General features: G+C 38.1%; 1 protein-coding gene across 5 annotated transcripts in view; it reads left to right on the forward strand.

The window, feature by feature from the left end:
• The window catches only part of CNKSR2 (connector enhancer of kinase suppressor of Ras 2), a 452,425-nt gene that overhangs the window by 307,011 nt on the left and 121,965 nt on the right, over window positions 1-23,449 (forward strand). For all 5 annotated transcript variants that reach the window (XM_060686726.2, XM_087871349.1, XM_060686725.2 and 2 more), the window contains one exon: window positions 2,516-2,583. In XM_060686726.2, the coding sequence (XP_060542709.1) occupies window positions 2,516-2,583 (68 nt within the window). The remainder of the gene's footprint in view (window positions 1-2,515; window positions 2,584-23,449) is intronic.

A 23,449-nucleotide genomic window follows, 5' to 3' on the forward strand; every position in this document is an offset into this window, starting at 1 on the left:
ATTATACACACAAATCATACAGGCCAAACACACAAACATACACAAATCCAAACCACCAAAAAAAAAAACATATACTCACTCCTGGTGCACCGAAGTTTTCAGGAACGTTCCTCTCTGTCCAGGCATTCAGGTCTCCGCCTCAAGGTTCATGGAAAAGCAATTCCGGCTGGAAAGGAAATAACCCCATCTCACTGAAATCAGTGTTTGTGCGCACGTATCAGGGAATTCCATTCCAGACAGAATGTTTTCAGTCCCTTCAGGCGCCAATTGTGGTCGACAGGTAAACCCCATTACCGTTTTAAAGAGACAAAGACCAAAATAATCCTGGAACAGAGTTTTTATTTACTTTGCAAAGGGCCTTTCTCTCTGCTGTAGAGAAAGACGGAAATAAAACAATTTACACGAGTTTTTATAGACTTCAGGAACATCAGAATACACGTCAATAAAGTACCTTGGGAATCAGTTTCAGATCTTACATAACATCTTATATAACATATGCAGTACATAATTCCACCCTGGAAATTCCCCAATTCCCAACAGAAATACCCCTCAAAAACATCAATTGCGTACTTCCTTTAATTAATGAGGGCAAATCAACCCAAGAACATATGTCCTACAAGACAAACATCCTCTAAAAAACACAGGAATTACACACTTCCTTTCTCATGTTCTTAAATGTCAGCTAAATTATATAATCAGGTTATACAAGGTAAAACAAAGCCTTAACATGATTTTAAAATGGCGTAACTCAGGTTATGCTTTTACAGGAATAATTCTTATTTTTCTCACACACACTGATCTATTCGCTTCTCACAAGATGTTTTAGGGCCCCCCCCTTCCTTATTACCTTAGCCTATTTTCTATTTTTTTCTGAACAGCTGAGCAAATTCTTTGGGCTTACCTAAAATCCTGATATAATCTGGAAAAAATTATGATAGAGTCTGCATTTTTTGTTTTGCAGCAGGCAAGCTTGTTATTTTATTTTTATAATTTGTTTAAAATAGTGTTTAAAAATAACCATGGTATAGAAACTAACAGATGTCAGTATAAGGGTCTATGGACACATTATTGCATACTTTGGTAGGAAAAAAAATCCTCAAAATTGTGTTGCATTGTCATTTTTTTACCTATAGAAGTTGTTAAGTCTTCTGTAGGTTTCCATTCATGATTGTAGGTATTCAGCTTAACCAATAGGGTCCGCTTTCTTCTTTCATGGCAAAATGGAGTAAGACTTACCTTTCATTTCTGATGAATATTATTATATTATAATATTTCTATATAAAATATCTACAACGAAGGGAAAAATATTACCGTTAGAACAGAGGTGTCAAACTGGATTTCTCTGAGGGCCGGATCAGCATTGTAGTTCTCCTCCATGGGGGGAGATGGAACAGATGCCTCCTGCAGCATCCTGCTGGCCAAAATGGGGCTCAGAGGCGTGGCTCCCCTGCACCCCGTTTTCTGCCTGGATGGCCTCCTGCAGCACTTTGCTAGCCTATGCCCTGTTTTGGCCGGCAGAGTGCTGCAAGAGGTTATCCAGGCAGATAATGGGGCGTGGAGAGGCCACACACAGCCCCCCGCACCCCATTTTGGCTATTTCCAGGTTGGCCCCGCAGGCCAGATTTAAGCACCCCGCAGTCCTTGAATTTGACACCCCTGTGTTAGAAGGACATAAAATGCTGCAGAAATGTTGGTGGTATTATTACTTTAATTTTCTATGACATGTGTCACAAATAGAATATAAGGTGCTGGCTTAGAAACTGGAAACTGAGTTCTAGGTATGAAACAAATTGGGTGACTTTGAACCAGTCACTCTCTTTCTTAACCTAGCCCACTTCACAGGATGGATGGATGTTCACTATCTTGAGTTCTCTCCTCTCTCTCTCCCTCCCTCCCTTCCTCTCTCTCTCTCTGTCCCTGTCTCTGTCTCTCAAGGCAGAATAGAAATCTAATAATAATAGTAAATTGATATTCCTGACAAATCTATATAAAAAGAGTCTACATTTTACTACATATGACTGTCTTGTTGACAGAAGTATTGGGTGCTCAGAACCTTTAATTGTGCTTTCTGGATAATGATAATACCAAAAATGTGCAGGTTAGAATAATAGACTTGTTATCTCTCTCAGTACCATCAGTATTGCTTCACTTCATGCTTCATAGAGAGGTTATTACATTTAACATAGAAGGGATTCCTTACCTTTCCCTGTTTAATGCCTTCTGTTGTATCTGTGTTGTTTTAGTACTTGATTTATGAACTTTAGCATTAAAAGGAACATACAAAACCATTTTATATTTAAACTTTTGTTGATATAATTTAGCATCTGTAAAAAATTAATTTAAAGAAGCTTCCAATATCTTAAACCATTTTTTAAAGTTTAATTTACTGAAGACCTAATTATAAAATTAGCAAGGAACTTTGCTGTCTTGATCTTATTCAGATGTTTTATAGTTTTAATAAATGTCCTATAAATGTGTCAGTCATGTCAGTAATTCAATAAACATGTTATTTCAGATGGTTGAACAGAATTAATATGCTTGCTGCTGGATATGCAGAAAGGGAAAGGATCAAACCAGAACAAGGTAAAAAGTTAATGGCTTCAGTTTACCCCCTAATGAAAATGAACTATTGTTTTAGAAAATGCATTATAATATTCCTTCACATGCAGACGGATTAGCATTATATAGCAATGTGTTACAATTCAAATTCATTTTCAGTGCACATGTCAACGTTCCGATGGACAAACCCAACCAAGCAAGCATGAGCGAGATGATCCAATCTCTGAATGCAAAACTTTATTGAGTACATAATTTAAGCACTGGTTAGGGCAAAACCAGATCCCACGCAAACCCACATAATTAAAGTATAGCTTCTCTCTCCCCCTATTAGAGCAGGTCACATTGTCCAATTGAGTCTCATTATATTGTTATGAGAAAATGTCTTTGGCTCTGGCAAACACCTGCCAAAGTGTCTTTGGTTCTCACAGCTGTCTTCTTGATGTCTGGAACCTACATTCCATCTCCCCCTTCCCTCCTCCCTAGTTCATTGATCAACTGAGAAATAATAATGGTTCCAACAACAAAAGCGCACTTTGAAACTTGACAGGCGGACCCCCTTAAAATGTAGGCAGTATCTGGAAAACAATAATTATATATTATTATCATTTACTCTGAAGCCCTCCATGGAGGGGCCCTAGCTTCTGAGGATAATTTGCATGGAATCTGCCTATTAAGCGCTCTGACTTAATATTGTGGGCCTTGATCCACCTTGTCTCTGAAATTGGATAGCCTTTCCATTGCACCAAGTATTGCAGCTTTCCCTTATAATGCCTGGAATCTAAGGTTCGTTTAAGCTCAGAGTGTCTTTCACCTCCCACTATAATTGGACCTGGGACATCTTTTCCAGTTGGCCTTAAATTAAATCCCTGGGCTGGGATTGTGCAATGGAATACTGGATACACCTTTCCCAATATCTTGGGCAATTTTAATTCTACCGTGACCATGTTGATCACCTCCACTAAGGGGAAGGGCCCTACATACTTGGGACCCAGTTTCCTGCTAGGTAGCCTCAGCTTTAAGTACTTCATGGACAGGTACATCTTGTCTCCTCTGTGGAATGCCCCTTGGGGAATACGTTTCTTATCAGCTTGCTTTTTCTGATTCTCTGTTGCTTTAGCTAGGGCCTTTTTTACATTGCCCCATGCGTTCTGGAGAGAATCTACCCACTCCATTAGGGTTACTGATGAGGGAGGTTCTCTTGGGTACTCTGGCATAGGTACAAATTCCACCCCTGTAGCTATTTTAAAAGGGGTGGGTCCAGTACTACTTTTTTTAAAAAATATTTTTATTATATGTTTTTCTTCATTTTGCATCACAGTTAGAACTTTGCAACAGCGATATACTTTGCAACAGCGATATACCAGCATCAGATATATACTGATGCTGGTTCTATCAGCAATTTTTTACAATATACATACTATTATACCTCCTAGTTGCAACCATTTAAATCTTGTTCATACAATATCCATATTTCTACCATAAGTCTCTATATATTTATCATTCTAAATATTTTACTTTACACTTTTATACCATCTTGCCATAATATTGCTTATAGTAAATATTTTTCTATCGTTTATATTTGTATTTATTTCTGGTTCGTTAATAATCTTTCATCATTAATTTTCTAATCTTTGCATCTATTATCTAACCAATTGTACCATACATCCCAAATTAAATAATATTCTCTTTCTCCTTTGTCTTTAATTTCCATCATCAACCTGTCCATCTCGGCACCATCTAATATTTTCTTTATTACCATTTCCTCTGTGGGTATATTTCCATTTTTCCAATTTTGTGCATACATAATTCTAGCCACTGTAGATGTAGCATTAAATATTAAGTTCTTTTATTATATTTCCCTGTTAATATGTCTAATAAAAATAGCTCTGGCTTTAAGTCTATTTGTTGTTTTACCATTTCCTCTAGCCACTTTTTAATCTTTGTCCAATACTTTTTCGCCGATGGACAAGTCCACCACATACGCATAATTATGTACGCATACACATAATATGTTCCCTGTGTCTGTTTACATTTCCAACATTCTGGTGACCTATTTGGAAACATTTTTGCCAGTCTTGCTGGCGGTAGATGCCATCTATAGAACATTTTATATATGTTTTCTCTATATGCTGCTGACATTGTCAATCTGTAATTATGTTCCCACAATTTTTGTCAATTATCTAGTTCTATAGTGTACCCAAAATTTTTTGCCCACATTATCATAGTTTCCTTTACTGTTTCTTCTTCCATTTTAAACCTCAATAAGTAGTTGTAAAAATTTTATATCAGTTTTTCATCTGCCCCCTGCAATAGCTTGTCTAATTCTTGTGGTTCACTATAAAATCCATTTCTTGTACCTCGTCTGTATTTGCATATAAGGCCACCAGTCCAAATTGACTCCCTGATTTTTCAATTCCTGTTTCATTTTTAATTTCCCTTGTTCATTTAATATATCTTTATATCTTGAAATTTTATCCAGATCTAACACATTTGGATATATTAATGCTTCCATTGTTGATAGCCAGACCGGTATTTTACTATAGTGGTCCTGTTTGATTTTTTTCCCATATTAATAACGGAGCATTTCTAATTTGATGTCTTTGAAAGTAACTGTATGTTTTCCTTTTTCCATCCCATATAAATGTGTGTCATCCCAGTTGTAAATCATGTCCTTCTATCACCAAAATCCTTTTGTTCTTTAAATTTATCCACTCCTTTATCCATGTAAGGGCTGAGACTTGATAGTTCAGCTCCCAGTCTGGTAGCCTGAATCCTCCCTTATTTTTACTGTCCTGTAGCATTTTTAGTTTAATTTGTGGTTTTTTTCCCTAGCCAAAATTTTTTGTTATTAGTCTGTTTAAATCTTCAAAGAATTTCTTCCCTAATTTTATCAGAATTACTTGGAATAGGAGTAAAGTTTTCGATAGAATATTCATTTTAATTGTGGCTATTCTTTCAATTATTGAGAGTTGTATATCTTTTTCCATTTGTCCAGGTATATCTTTATTTGCTGCATTAATTTAGTATAGTTATCTTCTTTGTTTGATGTAATCTTGCTGTTAACCAAATTCCCAAATATTTGACTTTTTTGGTCACCTGCATGCCTGTCTTTTCCATCAGTTCATTCTTCTGTTTATTTGTAAGGTTCTTTATTATTATCTTGGTCTTATCATTTATTTTAAGCCCTGCCACTCTGCCAAATTCTTCTATTTTTTTAAACTAATTTAGTTCCTGTTTCTAATGGTTCCTCCAAAATAAATACCAAGTCATCAGCAAATGCTTGACCTTTATATTGTTCTTTTTTTATCTTCAGACCTTTTATTTCCTGGTCTTGTCCGGTTTGCCTGAGTAGGACTTCTAGAATTAGTATGAATAGCATAGGCGATAGGGGACAGCCTTGTCTTACGCCCTTATTTATGTTGAATTTTTCTGTTGTTCCTCCATTTATTATCACCTTCACCATTTGGTTGGAGTATATTGTTTGGACCATCTTTACAAACTTCTCTCCAAAGTTCATATTTTTTTTAATTGTAGTATTATAAACTGCCAACTCATGTTGTCAAATGCTTTTTGTGCATCTAAGAAAGTCAATGCTAGTTGCTTTTCGGGGTGGGCTTCATAGTATTCCAGGACATTCATAATAATTCTCATGTTATTTTTCAGTTGTCTTTTAGGTAAAAAACCATTCTGGTCGGGGTGTATAAATTCATTTAAAAATCTTTTTAGTCTTTCTGAAATTATGGAGGCAAATATTTTGTAGTCAACATTTAGTAGTGATAGTGGTCTATAATTTTTTATCTGTTGGTGATCTGTGTCTTCTTTTGGTATTAGTATAATGTATGCTTTTGACCAGGATTTAGGTAATTTGGCCCCTAATAATGCATCATTATAGACCTCCAACAGTAAAGGTTCTAGCGGTATTGGTTATTTTGATTAGACCAGCTTTTTTCAAATATTTTTTAGTAGTGTCTTCTGGTATGTTTTCTTGGCTAAACAAGTTCCTAAAAAATTCCTGGATTAGTTTCTTTTTGTCTTCATTCTGATGATGAAGGGTTCACTTCTTGTCCTGCAGTTGCTGTATTATTTTCTTCTCTTTTTTAGCTTATATGCTAACCATCTACCTGGCTTATTTGCATATTTGAATACATTTTGTTTTGCCATTTTAACTTCGTGTGCCATTTTGTCTTGTACTATTAAATTCACTCTGTGTTTTTTGGAGAAACCGGAAGCGTCATGGTGATACTGGCTGGGAAATAGTGAAGCTCATTGGAAACCCAGCCAAACAAACCACTGTTGGGGGGGTCTTCAGACCGGAACTGTCTTGGAGGGACGGGGGAGAAAGAGAGGCGCCTCGGAAGACCAAGAGGAACAGGCAAGGTCTCAAAAGGTCAGAGGCAGCTCTTTGATCCGGCAGCGGGGGCGGCAGCCATTGAAACAGCCGCTACAAGCTGGGGCAACCGGACTAAGATTTGAGCAGGAGCTCAAAAATCTTTAAAGCTTAAAAGAGGTCCCAACCCGAAATAAGCGGCTAATTGGCACTTGGAAATTTAAAGTGAAGGAAAAAAACAAAGAGGAACTCTAAAATTAAAGCCCTAAAAGGAAAACTTACCACCTGGATTTAGAATTGGACTTGTAAGAAATTAAAAATAATATAAGAAAAAGAAAACTGAGGGAAAGCATTCTTTAACAACAAAAGGAATTAATTGAAGAAGAGAAAGTACTATCTTTGTGGATTTACAATTGATACTTTGTTGCCTGGGGAGTTGTGAATTGGAGAGAGACATCTGCTGGTAGGAAAGCAGCATTGCAATAAGTATACATCATGGGACATTTTATGGAGTATTTGTTTAAACAGCTGGAGCATGATTTCAAAAAGAAGTGGAAAGAACAAAGTCTCAAACTGGAATGGTTTAAATGGTTCAAATTGGACACTACTAGGAAAGAAAAAAGAGACATTATATGGACTTGAATTTGAATTATACACAAGCTAAAACAATAACAAATTTAAAAATCCTTTCTCTTTAAATTGATAATATGGAGAATTGGGAGCATGAGTATGAGGATTTAAGGGAGATGCTTCAAAAGGTGCAAGAAGCATTTAAGGGAAATAAAGAAGTGGAGGACTGGTTAGAATACAAAAAAAGAAAGAAAGAGAAAAGATGAGTGAGAAGCAAGAATACAATGTTGAATAGAAAATAATTGAAGAAAAGGATATAGATGATTACACTGGGATTAACAGTGATAAAATAAAAATGGATAGGGGGAATATCTCTCAAAAAAGAAGAAAAGAGAAGGAAATGGGAAAGGATTGAGTGGGAGAATTAAATCTCTCTAAATTAGAGAAAGGATGCAGGAAGGAAGATACAATAAATAGAAAAAGAAAAAGAAGGAAATAAGAGAATGGGAGAAAGGGAGGAAAATATTAAGAAATGGAATCGTAGAGATTAAAAGAAAATGGTTAAAAGGGGAAGAAAAAAGGACAGTAGAAAGGGAATTAAAGCATTAATATGTTGATTTAAAGGAATGGTATTAGCAGTAGAAATTATATGCAAAAAGTAAATTAGAAGAAATATATAGATTATTGTAAAAGGAATAATTAATTGAAATTAAGATACAAAATTGAAATATTAGTAAATGATGTAAGTAAAGATGAAATGAAATGTATGTAAGAAAAAGAAGAAATATATTGTTTAATGTAAAATAGATCAGCAGATGCAATATGAAAGATAGAATGGTTTATACTTTGTTGTTTGGGGATTTATGGATTGGAGAGAATCATCTGCTGATGGTAAAGAAGTGTGTTAAGGATTGAAAAAACAAAGGAATTAATTGAATTTAAGAAACAAAATTGAAATGTTAGTAAATGATATAAGTAAGGATGAAATGAAATATATGTAAGAAGCAAAAAGAAGTATATTGTTTAATGTAAAATAGATCAGCAGATGCAATGTGAAAGATAGAATGGTTTATATGTGAAAATAATTGAAAGTAAGATATAAAATTGAAATGCTAGTAAAAGAGAAAAACAATCATTGATGTGGGAATAAGAAATTAGGAATTGAAGAAAATAAGAGGTGGAAGGTTAACTTAGTTAAAATGTTTTAAGGTAAAAATGGAATAAGTTGAAATACATTATTAAGAATTTCAAAATATGATGGGAATTTTGAGAAATACATTCAATAAAAATCGGGGATGCCTGGATACCATAGTGAAAAATACTGAATTGAAAATGAATACAGCAATAGAGAGAGATGAAGGAGTAGGGAGATGGAAGGAAGGGAGAAGGAGAGAGAGGAATAGAAGAAAGGGAAGAGGAGAGGAAGAAAGGGAGGGGAAATAAGAGTAGGAGAGAAGGTTAGATAGGGAGGAAGAAAGGAGGAGGGGGAGAAAGGAAGGGGAAGTAGAGAAGGAATAGGAGAGGAGGGAAGAAGAAGGGAGGAGGGATAAAGGAAGGGAGGGAGAGGAAAGAGAAGAGAACGAAAAGGAAGATTGCTGAAAAACAAAAAAGATGAAATGGAAGAAAGGCAACCTCGAACATGTTTAAATGTACTACTATTGTACGTGTATACACAGTATACCCATACAACAAAATTCACCTAACACCCAAAGACCAGCTCTAACACACATAACAATCCCCAAACACACTCCTACCCACAATTCCCCACCCCTAAACCACCCAAACATCCACATAACAGACCAAGTAATACTGCCCAACAGCTCACTGATGGTGGCCCTTTAGTTCATTGTTGAGTGCAATTATAGCTCTGGGATAAAAACTATTCAGAAAATGTGTGGTCCGAGTTTTAATTGTTCTGTATCTTCTGCCAGAAGGCAACAGTCCAAAAAGATTGTAAGCAGGATGGGAAGAGTCGCTATGCAATGTTATGCAACTTTCTAAAACAGCGAGATTCGAAGATGTCGTCCAGGGCTGGTAGCTGGAGTCCGATGATATTCTGGGCAGTTTTAATGATTCTCTGTAGAGCTTTTTTTTCCGCTACAGAGCTGCTCCCATACCATGCAAAAATGCCATATGTTAGGACACTCTCAATGGTGCTGCAATAGTAGGACAGAAGTAAATGCTGAGATAGATTTATCTTCCTGAGCATTCTCAGGAAATACAGCCTCTTCTGTGCCTTCTTCCCAAGCATGTTAGCATTCATAGTCCATGAGAGGTCCTTCAAGATATAAATGCCCAGAAATTTAAAACTACCAACCCTCTTATTGCCTCCACAATCTGGGTCCTCATTTTACCTACCTTGGAAGGATGGAAGGCTGAGTCAACCTTGAGCCTGATGAGATTTGAACTCGCAGTAATTGCAGGCAGCTGGCAGCTAAGTACTACTTAACAGCACTTTAGTCCGCTGCTCCACCATAAACATAAACATTTCTCATAAACATGTTTAAATGTACAGTCTTTTATTCATCATTCATCTCATCTTTTAACTATTTTTAGTTATTAATTATTTGGGGCTGCCCTTTTACCATTTCCTCTCTTTCATTTTACCACAACTTTCCCTCTTCTTCTTCCCTTCTCTTCCTTTTTCTGACCCTTTCTACTTTCTTCATTCCTCCTTCCCTTTCTTACTTCCCCTTCCCTTCCCCCACTCCTTTCTTCAACTTCCTTTTCTAACCCTCTCTCCTACTCTTCTTTCACCTCCCCTTTCTTCCTCTCTTTTTCTCTTTTCTATCCCTCTCTCTCCTTTTCTCAATAAAATCTATTCTTTAATCCACGTTAATGCTGCCGCTTGGTAATATAGTTCCCAGTTCGGTAGTCCAAACCCACTTCTAATTCTTGCATCTTGTAGCATTTTTATATTAATTCTCGCTTTTTTTCCCCCTTGCCATATATATTTACATATTGTTCTCTTCAAATTTTCAAAGTATTTTTCTCCAGTTTTATTTTTTTGAAACAGAAATAACAGTTTTGGTAATATGTTCATCTTTATTAATGCTATTCTTCCCATTAATGGCAGTTGCAGATTTCTCCATTTCTCTAAATCTATTTCAATTTGTTTTTTCAATTTATAATAATTATCTTCCTTAATAATTACACATCTTGGCATTAAATGAATGCCCAAATATTTTACTTTCTTCACTATTTGAATGTCCAGTTTTTCCATTATTTCCTCTTTTTTTTTTTTTGCTTTTCTCTCATATTTTTTACAAATATTTTTGTCTTATCCTTATTAATTTTCAGTCTTGCTACTTCTCCATATTCTATTTGCTCAAACAGTTTTGGTGCTGTCTGTATTGGATCTTCCATAATAAACACCAAATCATCTGCAAATGCTTGCAGTTTATACTCCTCTTTTTTGATTTTCATTCCTTTTATATCCTTATTCTATTTAAATAGAAATTTAAAATCTCTAATGTCAATATAAATAACAACGGATATAACGGGCATCCTTGTCTTGTTCCTTTTCTAATGTCCGCTTTTCCTGTCATTTCACCATTTACCATCACCTTTGCCAATTGGTCTTTATATATATATAAAGGCCAATTATATTTTATAATTGGTCTATAATTGGATTAAAATATATATTTTAATCATATTTATGAATCTATCCCCAAAGTCCATCATTTTTAACTGTGTTACCATAAATTGCCAATTCACATTATCAAATACTTTCTGTGCATCTGAAAACAACAATGCTATTTGCTTCTCTGGATGTGCTTCATAGTATTCTAATGTATTTAATATAATCCACATATTGTCTCTAATTTGCCTTTTCAGTAAAAAACCATTTTGATCCATATGTATGAATTCATTTAAAGGTTTTTTCAATCTTTCAGCCATGATTGATGCAAAAATTTTATAATCTGCATTTAATAAAAATTTCAGCCTGTAATTCTTTACTTGTTGTAAATCTGCCTCTTCTTTTGGTATCAAAGTTACATATGACTCCATCCATTAATCCAGAATCTTAGCTTTTAAGTAGTAATTCATTAAATTTAAAACTACGAACTCTCTCCACCTCCTCACCATTTATGTACAATGGTAAATGTACATCTCTCTTCCTCCTGAAGTCAATTATAAGTTCTTTAGTTTTTTGGGTGTTAAATCTAAGATTATTTTCTTTACACCAGTTTCAGCCCTTGTACTTCCTTCCTGTAAACAGACTCATTGTTCTTATTAATGAGCCTCACCCCTGTAATGTCATTGGCAAATTTAATAATTGCGTTGGTTTTATACAATGGGGTACAGCCATGTGTGTAAAAGGAATAAAGGAAAGGGCTTAGCCTGGGGGGCTCCTGTGCTTAGTATCAGAGTAGAGGAATGGTGAGATCCCATCCTTACTGACTGTGGCCTATCTGTCAGAAAATCCTTTATCCACAAACCAAGCCTCTGATTTATACCCAAATTGGACATTTTAAGAAACAACCTGTTGGGTAAAATGGTGTTAAAGGCAGAGCTATAATCCACAAATAACAGCCTCGCATATGTCCCCATGGACTCCATCCATGGATCCGGAATCTTAGCTTTTAGTAGTAATTCATTAAATACCTGCAGCATCACGTTGCTTAATACATCTTGTAATGTTTTATCTACCTCTGGTGGTAACCCATCCAGATCTGGTGTTTTCCCATTCTTTTGTCTTTTAATTCCTTCCATTAATTCCATCATTGATATTCTTTCTTCTAACATCTTTTTAAATTTTTCTGGAATCTTAGGTATCTCCGCTTTTTCTAAATATTGTTCTGTCTTTTCCTCTGCAACTATCTCTTGATGATACAGTCTGTTATAATATTTCTCAATTATTTTTTCTTTTCTTCATTTTTATAACATAGATTTCCATCTTGGTCCACTAGTTGACTTATTAACTTCCTTTCTTTCTCTTTTTTCATTTTATATGATAACCATCATCCGGGTTTGTTTGCATTTTCAAAAAAGTTTTGCTTTGTAGCTTTTATTTTATTTGTCAGCTCTTCATTTTCCATTAAGTTCAACTTATGTTTTTTTCAAGTCCATCAGATTCTTAATCTTTTTATCTTGTGGATTTTTCTGTAAATCCATCTCTAACTTCTTATACTCCTTCTCTAGTTTTTTTTGTATTTGTCTATTTTGTTTATTCCATTTTATAACAGTAACAGAGTTGGAAGGAACCTTGGAGTTCATCTAGTCCAACCCCCTGGTCACACAGGAGACCTGTTTTCCTAAATATGTCATTGTTAATCCTCTAATATATGCTTTGCTAGTGTCCCACACATTTTGTATTGATGTATCTTCTTTCCTATTCTCTTTGAAGAAAAAAGTCAATTCTTTTTCCATATATTGTTGAAAATTCTTTTCATTTAGTAATTTTTGATTTAATGTCTATCTCATTTTTTTTCTTCTGTCCCTTCCATGTCATTGTTATTGGATTGTGGTTGGCCCATGTGCTTGTTTCTATATCAATCTTTTCTATTTTAGATATTAATTCTGTTGACATCCACATCATGTCTATTCTTGACCATGATAAATGTCTATTCGAATAAAATGTGTACTGCTTTTCTTTTGGGTATCTTCATCTCCAAGCATCTTGCAAACTTAATTCATCTATCATTGTAAAAAAATGTTTTTGGAAGAGTCTTTCTTAATTTCTTATTCACTTATTCACTTGTAATCCAATTCACTATCTACAATCGCATTGAAGTCCCCTATTATACATATCTCTTTATATTCATATTCTATTATTTTTTTTATGCAGTTTCACGTAAAATTCTTCTTGATTATCATTTGGGGCATATATTGCCACTAACAATTTTTTTTTTGATTCATCCTTATTTCAACTATTAATACCGTTCCTTCCTCAGCTTCAAAAATTTGTTTAGATTGAATTGTCTTTTTAATATATAGTGCTACTCCTCTTTTACTTTGACTGGCTAGCGTTGAATATAATGTTCCCAATTTTGTCTGCTCCAACAACTGTTTATGTTGTTTCCTAATGTGAACTTCTTGTAAGCATATAATCTCTAATTTTAGTTTTTCTAATTTGTTGAATATTCTTCTCCTTTTTGTGGCTGAGTTTAGTCCATTTATGTTTATTGATATTATTTTTAGTTCTTCTTCCATTTTACTTACTTATTTGTTTGTTTAATTGATCAGCCGAATTTATTTAATAATTTTAAACTATTTTAACTGATGTTGTCTTGTGTTTTTAATAGGCTGTACACTGCCTTGAGTCCTTCGGGAGAAGGGCGGTATAGAAATAAAATTATTCTTATCTAGTCACTCTTGTTTCTTTTTGTTCTTTTGCCTCCTTCATTCTTGCTCCCTCTCTTATCACCCTTTCTTCTCGTTCCTTAGCTGTTTCTTTTAGTTGTTTCCTTTTTTCTTCCCGGAATCCTGCCCCTCCTTCTTCTCTCAGTCTCTCTTCTTCTTGATACTCTATATACTGTTGATAAAATAGTTCTGTCTTTTCTACTGTATCCAATCGGTGTCTTTGTTCTTGCCAGTTCACCAAAATTCCTTCTGGTACCAACCATCTAAAACTCACTCCTTTTTTAATCAGGCATTTCGTCAAAAATTGGTATTTTTTTCTTAAATCTCTAACTCTTCTTGGAACTTGTTTTAAAGCCACTATTGTCAGGCTTCGGTGCTACCTTAAATAAACTTCATTCTCAAATGCAAAGTCTCTAATGAATCACTTTTATTTAAGAATAGAAAAAATCCGACATTCCTGATTCAAGTTGCAGCCAAACTGGCCCCTCCTTCCAACCCCCTCCTCTTCCGCTCTCCAACCCCAATGTCCCATTGGCCATCATGCAGATCCATCTCTATGTCCCGGCATGCTCTTTTCACAGGAATGTGGCCCCCACCCTCCATCACCCAGGTAACACTATCTGTTGCAGGCAGAAAACTAGGTAAAAGTTCATCTCAGCAATAAATCAACTCTTCTGCTCTCTGCTTCATTTCGTTCATGTCAGCGCTGGAAGAGAGCCTAATTTGGAACGCTGACATCCGGCCCCTCTCCCTTCACTTCTGCGACGTAACCTATCCCATAGGGAAAACCACAACAAGATAAGTATCATTAGCCCCTCCTTGGCTGCGCACCCCCCCTCCTGGCTTTCCCGGGTGGTCTGCATGGAATTTTGCTATAAGGCGGTCAGCTTGGATGTTTGCGCTCTTCACCCAGGAAGCCTTTGACAACGGGTAGCCCTTCCATTTAATTAAGTACTGGAGGCGCCCCCTGTGCCATCTTGAATCAAGAATCTGCTGCACTTCATAGTGCGTTTGGCCCCCAACAACCAGGGGCCCAGGGGGTTCACGTGGCGTTGGCCTTAAAGTAGACCCCACTACAGGTTTTAGAAGGCTATTGTGAAAAACGGGGTGAATTTTCCCCAAAAGCCGTGGCAACTGCAATTGCACTGTAACGGGATTGATTATTTTTATTATAGGAAATGGTCCTATAAATTTTGGGCCCAATTTCTTGCTCGGGAGTCTAAGTCTCAAGTACTTGGTGGAAAGGTAAACTTTCTCTCCCAACTGAAATGGTCTTTGGGGAGTTCGGTGCTTGTCTGCTTGTTCCTTATAAGATTGAGCTGCCTTTGCCAGCGCCCTCTTAACATTCTCCCAAGTTTCTCTCAACAGTCGGTCAAACTGACTGAGGAAGGGGGCTCCCTCGGGTACTCTGGCATGAGGACAAAATCCATGCCACTCACTACTTTGAACGGGGTTAGCCCCATGCTGCTGTGGACAGCATTATTATATGCAACCTCCGCAAAAGATAGGAGGTCTGCCCAATTGGACTGCTGGTAGTCGACGTAGCATCTTAAATACTGTTCTATCATAGCGTTCAGTCTTTCTGCCCCCCCATTGGTGCTCGGGTGAAATGCTGAGCTGAGCCCTTGGGATGAACCTATGGATCGTAGAAACTCCCTCCAGAACTTTGCTGTGAACTGGACCCCTCTGTCGGAGATGATTCTCCTGGGGACTCCATGTAGGCGGTAAATGTGTTTCAGGAACAGTTTGGATAACTGACGGGCTGAAGGCAGTCCACTACAAGGAATGAAATGTGCCTGTTTGGAGAATAAGTCTATTACAGTCCAGATCACTGTATTTCCACTGCTCTCGGTAGGTCTACTATAAAGTCCATTGCAATCTCCTCCCATGGTCTTGTTGGCTCAGCTACTGGTTGCAGCAGTCCAGGCGGGCACCCTGGTCTTGTCTTCATCGTGGCACAAATGGTGCAGCTTTTTACATAACTGTCTACGTCCTTTCTCATGTGTGGCCACCAGAACTGCCTTCGTACTAGGTGCAGAGTCTTTAGGAACCAGAAGTGTCCCGCTGGTTTAACGTCGTGACTCCTCTTGAGAATCAGGATGCGTAAACTCTGTGGGACATAGAGTTTTGTCCCCCTCCATGCTAGTTCATCTCTTTTTGTCAAGAGATGTTGATTGTCCCGATACCAGGGGTCTGTCAGCGTTTCATTTTTTAATTTTGCAGTTAAGTCACTTGCAAGTTGGCCTTGCTGGTCACGTTGTTGCCGTCTGGTGATCACTTGGGCCGCAGCTTGGGTGGAGGGGATGATGGCATTCACTACCTGCTCCCGCTCACTGTTGTATTGGGGCATCTGGGAGAGGGCATCAGCCAGGAAATTTCTCCCTCCTGGGATGTGCTTAAGCTCGAAATTGAAATGATTGAAGTATTGTGCCCACTGCACTTGCCTAGGTGACAGTTTTCGTGGGGTTTTTAGGGCCTCTAGGTTTTTATGATCAGTCCAGACTTCAAATGGTTTCTGGCCTCCCTCTAGTAGGTGCTGCCAGGTCAACAAGGCCCATCTTACTGCAAACGCTTCCTTCTCCCATGCCGCCCATCGCCTCTCTCCTTTCCCTCTGGTGGTTTTGACGTGTCACTCGCCCGCAGCCCTCTGTCGACTTTTATCGCTACTCGGAACCATTCAGCGAGTCGGTTTGGGATGTCACGATAGGCAGTTACTTGGGAAATTCTTTTATCTAGGCTTGTTCTAAAAAAATACACCAGCAATCGCTCTGGTAGGGGAGGCAGTGTCCCAATGACTCTCCTGAATTCACAGATATGCTCTCTGATAGGCTTCCCCCTCTGCATTAGGTTTCTGAGCTCGTCTTCCGCATAGGGGTCCTCCTCCTCCTCCTCATAACAGGCTCTCAATAGTTACAAGAACCCATCCGCATCTTGTAGCGGGGGGGGGCTGTTTTTGTAGAGTGATGCTGACCACCTCTTTGCTTCTCCCTCCAGCCCTTCCGAGATAGCATTCACTAGGGCTCTGGGGAAAGGGTAGAGGTGTCCGAACCGCTCTATATATATCTCAGCTGAATCGAGGAATTGGGCGAGGTTGTCTGGGTCACCATCGAACTTCCCTCTAAACTGGGGTGGCTCCTCCCTCTCTGCCCTCTCCTCTCTGTGCTGAGCTCTGTAGGGCCGGCCTTGGTGTTGATAGTCCTCTGCCTCGTCTCTCATCCTGGGGTAGGGAGGTGCTGCCTTGTCTGGGCTTTGCTGCCATTCCCATCCCCAGTTCGCCCTTCCCAATTCACTTAGGGGTTTTTCTTTATCTTTTACATTTGGAAAGGGAAATCCCGCCTCTGAGGCTTTTGGCACAGTCCCCGGGTACTTATCTGGCTCACGTTTCTTTGCTTGAAGTTCTGCCGGGGGGGAAGGCGGAGAAAGTTGAACCTTTGTATTTTCCAAGTTGGCTGGGATCACGACCGCTTCTGCTCCTCCCATTGCTTGAAGCAGGCTTTCCTCCGAGAGCTTGGCTTCAGCCATAGTCCGTCCAACCAGACTTCTGGGGGGGAACGGGATGATTTAAACTCAGCCAGCCTGGGTTTGGAGGAGTTTGGCTGTCTGTCAGGCTTCGGTGCTATCTTAAATAAACTTCATTCTCAAATGCAAAGTCTCTAATGAATCACTTTTATTTAAGAATAGAAAAAATCCGACATTCCTGATTCAAGTTGCAGCCAAACTAGCCCCTCCTTCCAACCCCCTCCTCTTCCGCTCTCCAACCCCAATGTCCCATTGGCCATCATGCAGATCCATCTCTACGTCCCGGCACGCTCTTTTCATAGGAATGTGGCCCCCACCCTCCATCACCCAGGTAACACTATCTGTTGCATGCAGAAAACTAGGTAAAAGTTCATCTCAGCAATAAATCAACTCTTCTGCTCTCTGCTTCATTTCGTTCATGTCAGCGCTGGAAGAGAGCCTAATTTGGAACGCTGACAACTATTTCTCTGCCTTTATGTTTTATTGTCGGGTTCCTCATAAACTGCAAAATCTCTGTTCTCAGTGTTTTTTTGGTAAATCTGACATATATTTCTCTGGGTAAATTATTTTTCATTGCGTATCTTGTATATACTCTAAAAAATTTGTCTATGCCATTTAATATCTTTTCTGCACTCTCTTCCATTGCTTCTGCCAGTATTCCAGTAATTTTTTCGGGTAAATTCTCTCCTTTTTCTTCTTCTATGTTTTGAAATCTCAAATAATAATCAGCCGTATCCATTTCCAACTATATAATTGTCCTTTCCTGATTTTTATCTACTGTTGTAAGTCTATAGTCCATCTCCTCCACCTTTTTCTGTTGATTCTGCTTTCTCTTCCACTGCCTTCAGACGTTGCTCATTTTCCCCCATCATCTCTTTCACCTCTTTTACTTCTTCTTCTACTTTGTTTATTTGTTCCTCAAGGTCTTCATGCATTGCCTGTAAGATACTTTTTAATTCCATGGTGATTTTCTCGTGTTGTGATATCTCCTCCCTTTTGTGCCACCAAGCTAGATGCTGTTGTTATTGACGGTGATGATAAATGTGCTGTTCATTTCTTCATCTTATTCTTTGTTTTCTAATCCCAAAATTTGTAATCCAAATATTGAGTATAGTTATAATCCATGTTTGTTGTTTTAGCATCCACAAATCTTCAGTTTCTTGTTACCCTAATCCATATAGCTTGAAGACAATGGTAAGAAATACCAAACAAAAATATTCCACACACACACACAAAAAAAAACCTCACAAGAAAAAAGAGGCATTTACCAAGAAGAAAAAGGGGAAAGAGGGGAAAAAAAGTAAAAAACAAGTATCAAAAAGTGGAAAATAATGAAGAAGAAGGAAAAAAATTATCCAAGCGTTTAGTTCCAAAAATTTCAAATGTTAAGAAAAAATCCAAAAAATCCAGTCAACAATCCAAAAGGGAAATAAGACAATAATAAAACAGTAAATAGTAAAAATAATAAGAAAAAAAGGCTAAGACAATAAAATATTTAATCTATTATTCTGCTGGTGGCTTTTTTCCTTTTTCTTACTTCCCATAAGTCTCAAAGCAATTATCTTCAAAGTCTATTTCACTATACATAAACATTTATTCAAGGTCATTCTTTGTTCTTTTACTCAGTTGATTTTTCAATAATTTCTTTTACACCACTAGATGGCACTAGATGACTCTGCAATCCACTCCCATTGATCATAAGTCTGTTTAGTCCAACTTAGATCATTCCACTATAAGTTTTAAAACTCCAAAGTTCATCCTTTTTTTAATCAAAGAATCATTCTACCCAATCTGCTTTCTGTTTATTTCCAAATTAGTTTTCATAGTTTTTAAAAAATGGTCTCTTATTTATGGCCACTGCTCTCTCGCCACTAGCACCGGAAATGGGGAGGTAGCCAGACATCTGCTTCCTCCCCTTTCACTTTTGCCGTTCTTCTTCAGTTTTAACTTTTTTTAAAATCAGAGAGTATAATGAAAATAGGAATCTTGCTTTCAAAACAATAAGTTCACTCTCACCCAGATGATCTACCTCGCCTTCTTCTCTCTTCTCTCTTTGTGTGTGGTTGCCCCAGCTTTGTGACAGCTCCCAATGGCCGTCTTTCCAGCCACAGAGTCAAAGGCTCTTTGCTGGTGCTACAGGGAATTTGCGATTTCCCTGTTCACACCAGCCCGTGCCCCCATTCTTCACCATCTTGACTTCCTCATCCATCTTTCTACTTATATATGGGTCTCGCTCTTCTGGTTGTCCTTGTCTCTCTCAGAGATTTTGTTCTTGCGCCTTCTCGTTCCACTTGGTCATTTTCCACCCTTGCTCTTTCTTCTTGCTCTACAGCTTTTTCTTCCTGTTGATGTTCCTCTTGGCTTTAACTTTCTGTTTCCTCCCTACTCTCTGGATCTTCGTCCATCATAAAATGATGTTCAAAGAATTTGTGTGCTTTGTCTAATGTGTCAATCCTAAATTTCTTATCTTGCCAAGAGATCAGGATTCCTTCCGGTATCAACAATCTGAACATCACATTGTACTTAATCAACTGTGTGGTCAGAAATTGTTACTGTCTCCTCTGTTTTCTGACTGTCCTGGGTATCTGTTTTAAGGTTTGCAGTTCTCTCCCTTCGTAGGTCATGGGTTCGTCTCTCATTCTTTTATATACTTCATCTCTTACTGTACTTTTAGTGAACCTCACGTGCCCTTATCTCAGTAGTTTATGCCTTCTTGCATAGTTTGTGTGAATTCTGAAAACTTCATCAATGTCTCCTTGTATATCATGCTTGTTTTTCTGTAGTATGACTGTCAGCAGGTCTGTCATCACTGTAGCCAAGTCTTCCTCTTTATCTTCAACTATATTCTGGAACCTCAGGTAGAAAGCTGCCTTTTCCATTTTGAGAAATTATTGTCTCTTTTAAGTCCATGTCCATGCTTATTTCTAAGGTATTTTTCCAAAATGACATACAATAATTGATAATTCCCTTCTGGGTTTCCCCACTTCCCCTACTATGTCTTTTCAACACCTTGTTATTATATTATTCTATGATAATATTATATAAGTATAAATATAAATATATATAAATATATAAATATAATATAATCACATAAAAATATACAGCATCTATCATATATATATATATATATATATATATATATATATATATATATATATATATATATATATATATATATATATATATATGTTTTCTCAGGTTTTCGCGGGTGTTTGTATGTAGGTCTTTGGTTATTCGGGTCTTCTCCCACGTAAAATTGGAAGTGTCTTGGCGACGTTTCGACGAAGTCTCATTCGTCATCTTCAGGCTGGTGTTCTCGGCTTCGTGCTTTGCAACATTGCTCCTGGAAGCACGAAGCCGAGAACACCAGCCTGAAGATGACGAATGAGACTTCGTCAAAACGTCGCCAAGACACTTCCAATTTTACGTGGGAGAAGACCCGAATAACCAAAGACCTACATATATATATATATATATATATATATATATATATATATATATATATATATATATATATATATATATATATATTAGAATAAACAATTGCTACTTAATATTTGATAATCAATAAGTTAATGTTTTATCAGAACTATAAATTATTCAAACATCTTCAATATACATATGTTTTCTCAATCTTCTTCTTCTTCTTTTGATGATCTAGTTTATAGTTAACAGTATATTTGTCCCCTTGTTGTAGTTCTTTTAACAGTCTTAAAGTTTGTAAAGTTTGTAATCCATAGGGCCCCCAACTCTCCACAAATTCCAAAACAATGTCTAAATATCTATAGAGTTTCCAAGTTCATCTGGAAATTTTCTCCTCTTTAATATCCACTAAATATCACAAATGTCCTTCTTTAGCTCTTATAGGTATTGCATTAGTCACTTTACTCTGACAAATTCTTCTTGTTCCTAGATGGCACTCTTGCTCTTCCCAAAGTTTTAATCTCAGTCACAGTCAGAGCAAATGAGGAGGTAAAAATAGATATATTTCTTAAATGTTCTTATCTACTATTTGGTCTGGGCTTCTTCTCTATCTTCTCTATTTTTTATAAATCTCCTGTATTCCCCTCCAGATCTGTCAAAAGCTCCAGCCACTTAGTTGTTGCTGTTTTCTTGGGGCAGAAATCCTGCCCCAATCTTTTTGAGTCCCACTTTCACTGCTTCTATCTTAAACCAAAATAAATCTTTTGCAAAGCATTAGATGTATAAATCCTCACCAAGTATAATTGCGTTGCTTCTTAATTTTATCTTCCTGATTCTTGCCTGGCTGTCATGACTCTGGATCTGCCATGTTGGCCAACTTCTCTCCCGCCGGCATTGAGGAGCTTTCCCTTTATCCTAGCGGGAGATTGCCCTTCTCCACGCTGTCTTCAGGGCTTCCCCTCTGTTTTGCCAACCTCTCCAGGGTTAGCGATGCCCGTTGAGGGTCTCCAGGTAGGAGAAATTGGGCAGAGATAGCGGAGCTCTGTCTCCATGCTCCGCTTCATCATGATGTCACCACCGGAAGTCCAGTACTACTATGCACCGCATTATTGTATGCAACATCAGTGAATGGCAGGAGTTCTACCCAGTATGATTGCTGATAGTTGACATAGCAATGTAGATACTGCTCCACCATTGCAATAGCTTGTACTGCAGCCCCGTTCATGCTCAGATGGAACACAGAACTGAGCCCCTGGGCGGACCCTATTAACCTTATGAATTCCCACCAGAATTTGGCCGTAAATTGAACCCTCTATCTGAGATGATGTGTTTTGGCACTCTGTGCAGTCAATAGATCTGCTGCAGGAAAATTCTGGGTAACCTCTGGGCTGATGGGAGGCTTGAGCAAGCTACAAAGTGTCCTTGCTTGGAGAACAGTTCAACTACAGTCCAGATTACAGTATTCTCCCCACTTTCTGGGAGTTCTACTATAAAGTCTATGTGTGAAGTTTCCGAAAGATGCTCTAATTAATTCATGAGCCATGAGCCAAACTTCAAAAGAAATACAGTCATTTATTAGGAGCACCATTTCAGCAATATTCGGATGCAGTTAGATTTAATCCCATGTAGATTTACATTCCCCTATGACCCTGTCTCTCCTCTCCTCCCTGGCCATGTCATAAATCACATTCTCCAATTAACCACTTTGGCTGGCTGTGAAACCCAACACCCTCCTACTGATTGCGGAAAGAAAGCATCTATGGAATGCAGCTTCAGTTATGAAATCAATCAGCTCTATCAGTTCTCCCTCCCTCCTGCTCATGACAACTTGAAAGCTTTGCAAGTTGACATTCAGCTCTCCTCACTTCCCGAGGGTGACCTGGGCAAAGAAAACAATTTGAGTACAGATGTAGAGTTTAGGGACGTGACCCCCCACCTGGCTTGTTTGGATTTTCCACGTGAAATTTGGCTATAAGTTTGGCGATCAGCCTGGATGTTTCGACTCTTTATCCAAGATGCCTCTGATAAGGGGTAACCCTTCCACTTGATTAAATATTGGAGTTGTCTCCTGCGCCACCTCGAATTGAGGATTTGCTGCACCTCATAATGGGTCTGGCCCCCTATGACCACGGGATCTGGGGGCTCACAGGGTAGTGGCCTCAGGGTCGATCTAACCATGGGTTTTAATAGGCTACTATAGAATACCAGGTGTATCTTCCCTAGCAGTCGGGGCAATTTCAATTGCACCATGACTGGGTTGATTATCTTTACTATGGGGAATGGTCCCATAAACTTTGGCCCCAGTTTCTTGCTAGGGAGTTTTAACTTCAAATATTTTGTGGAGAGGTAACCTTTCTCCCCCAATTGAAATGGCCTTTGGGGAACTCGGTGTTTGTCTGCCTGTTTCTTATAGGTTTGTGCCGCTTTAGCTAGCACTTTCTTGACATTCTCCCAGGTTGCTTTCAATGTCACCATCCAATCAGTCAAACTGACTGAGGAGGGGGGCTCCCTTGGGTACTGAGGCATTGGGACGAAGTCCATGCCGCTCACTACCTTGAATGGGGTTAGTCCTGTGCTACTGTGAACAGCATTATTATATACGACCTCAGCGAAAGACAGGAGGTCCGCCCAATTGGACTGCTGATAGTTCACGTAGCACCTCAGGTACTGCTCTACTATGGCATTCAGTCTCTCTGCCCCCCCCCACACTGGTGATTGGATGGAAGGCTGAGTTAAGGCCCTGGG

Source organism: Pantherophis guttatus, chromosome 5, assembly GCF_059756535.1.
Source record: "Pantherophis guttatus breed Tessera chromosome 5, ASM5975653v1, whole genome shotgun sequence".
NCBI classification, from domain to species: Eukaryota; Metazoa; Chordata; class Lepidosauria; order Squamata; family Colubridae; genus Pantherophis; species Pantherophis guttatus.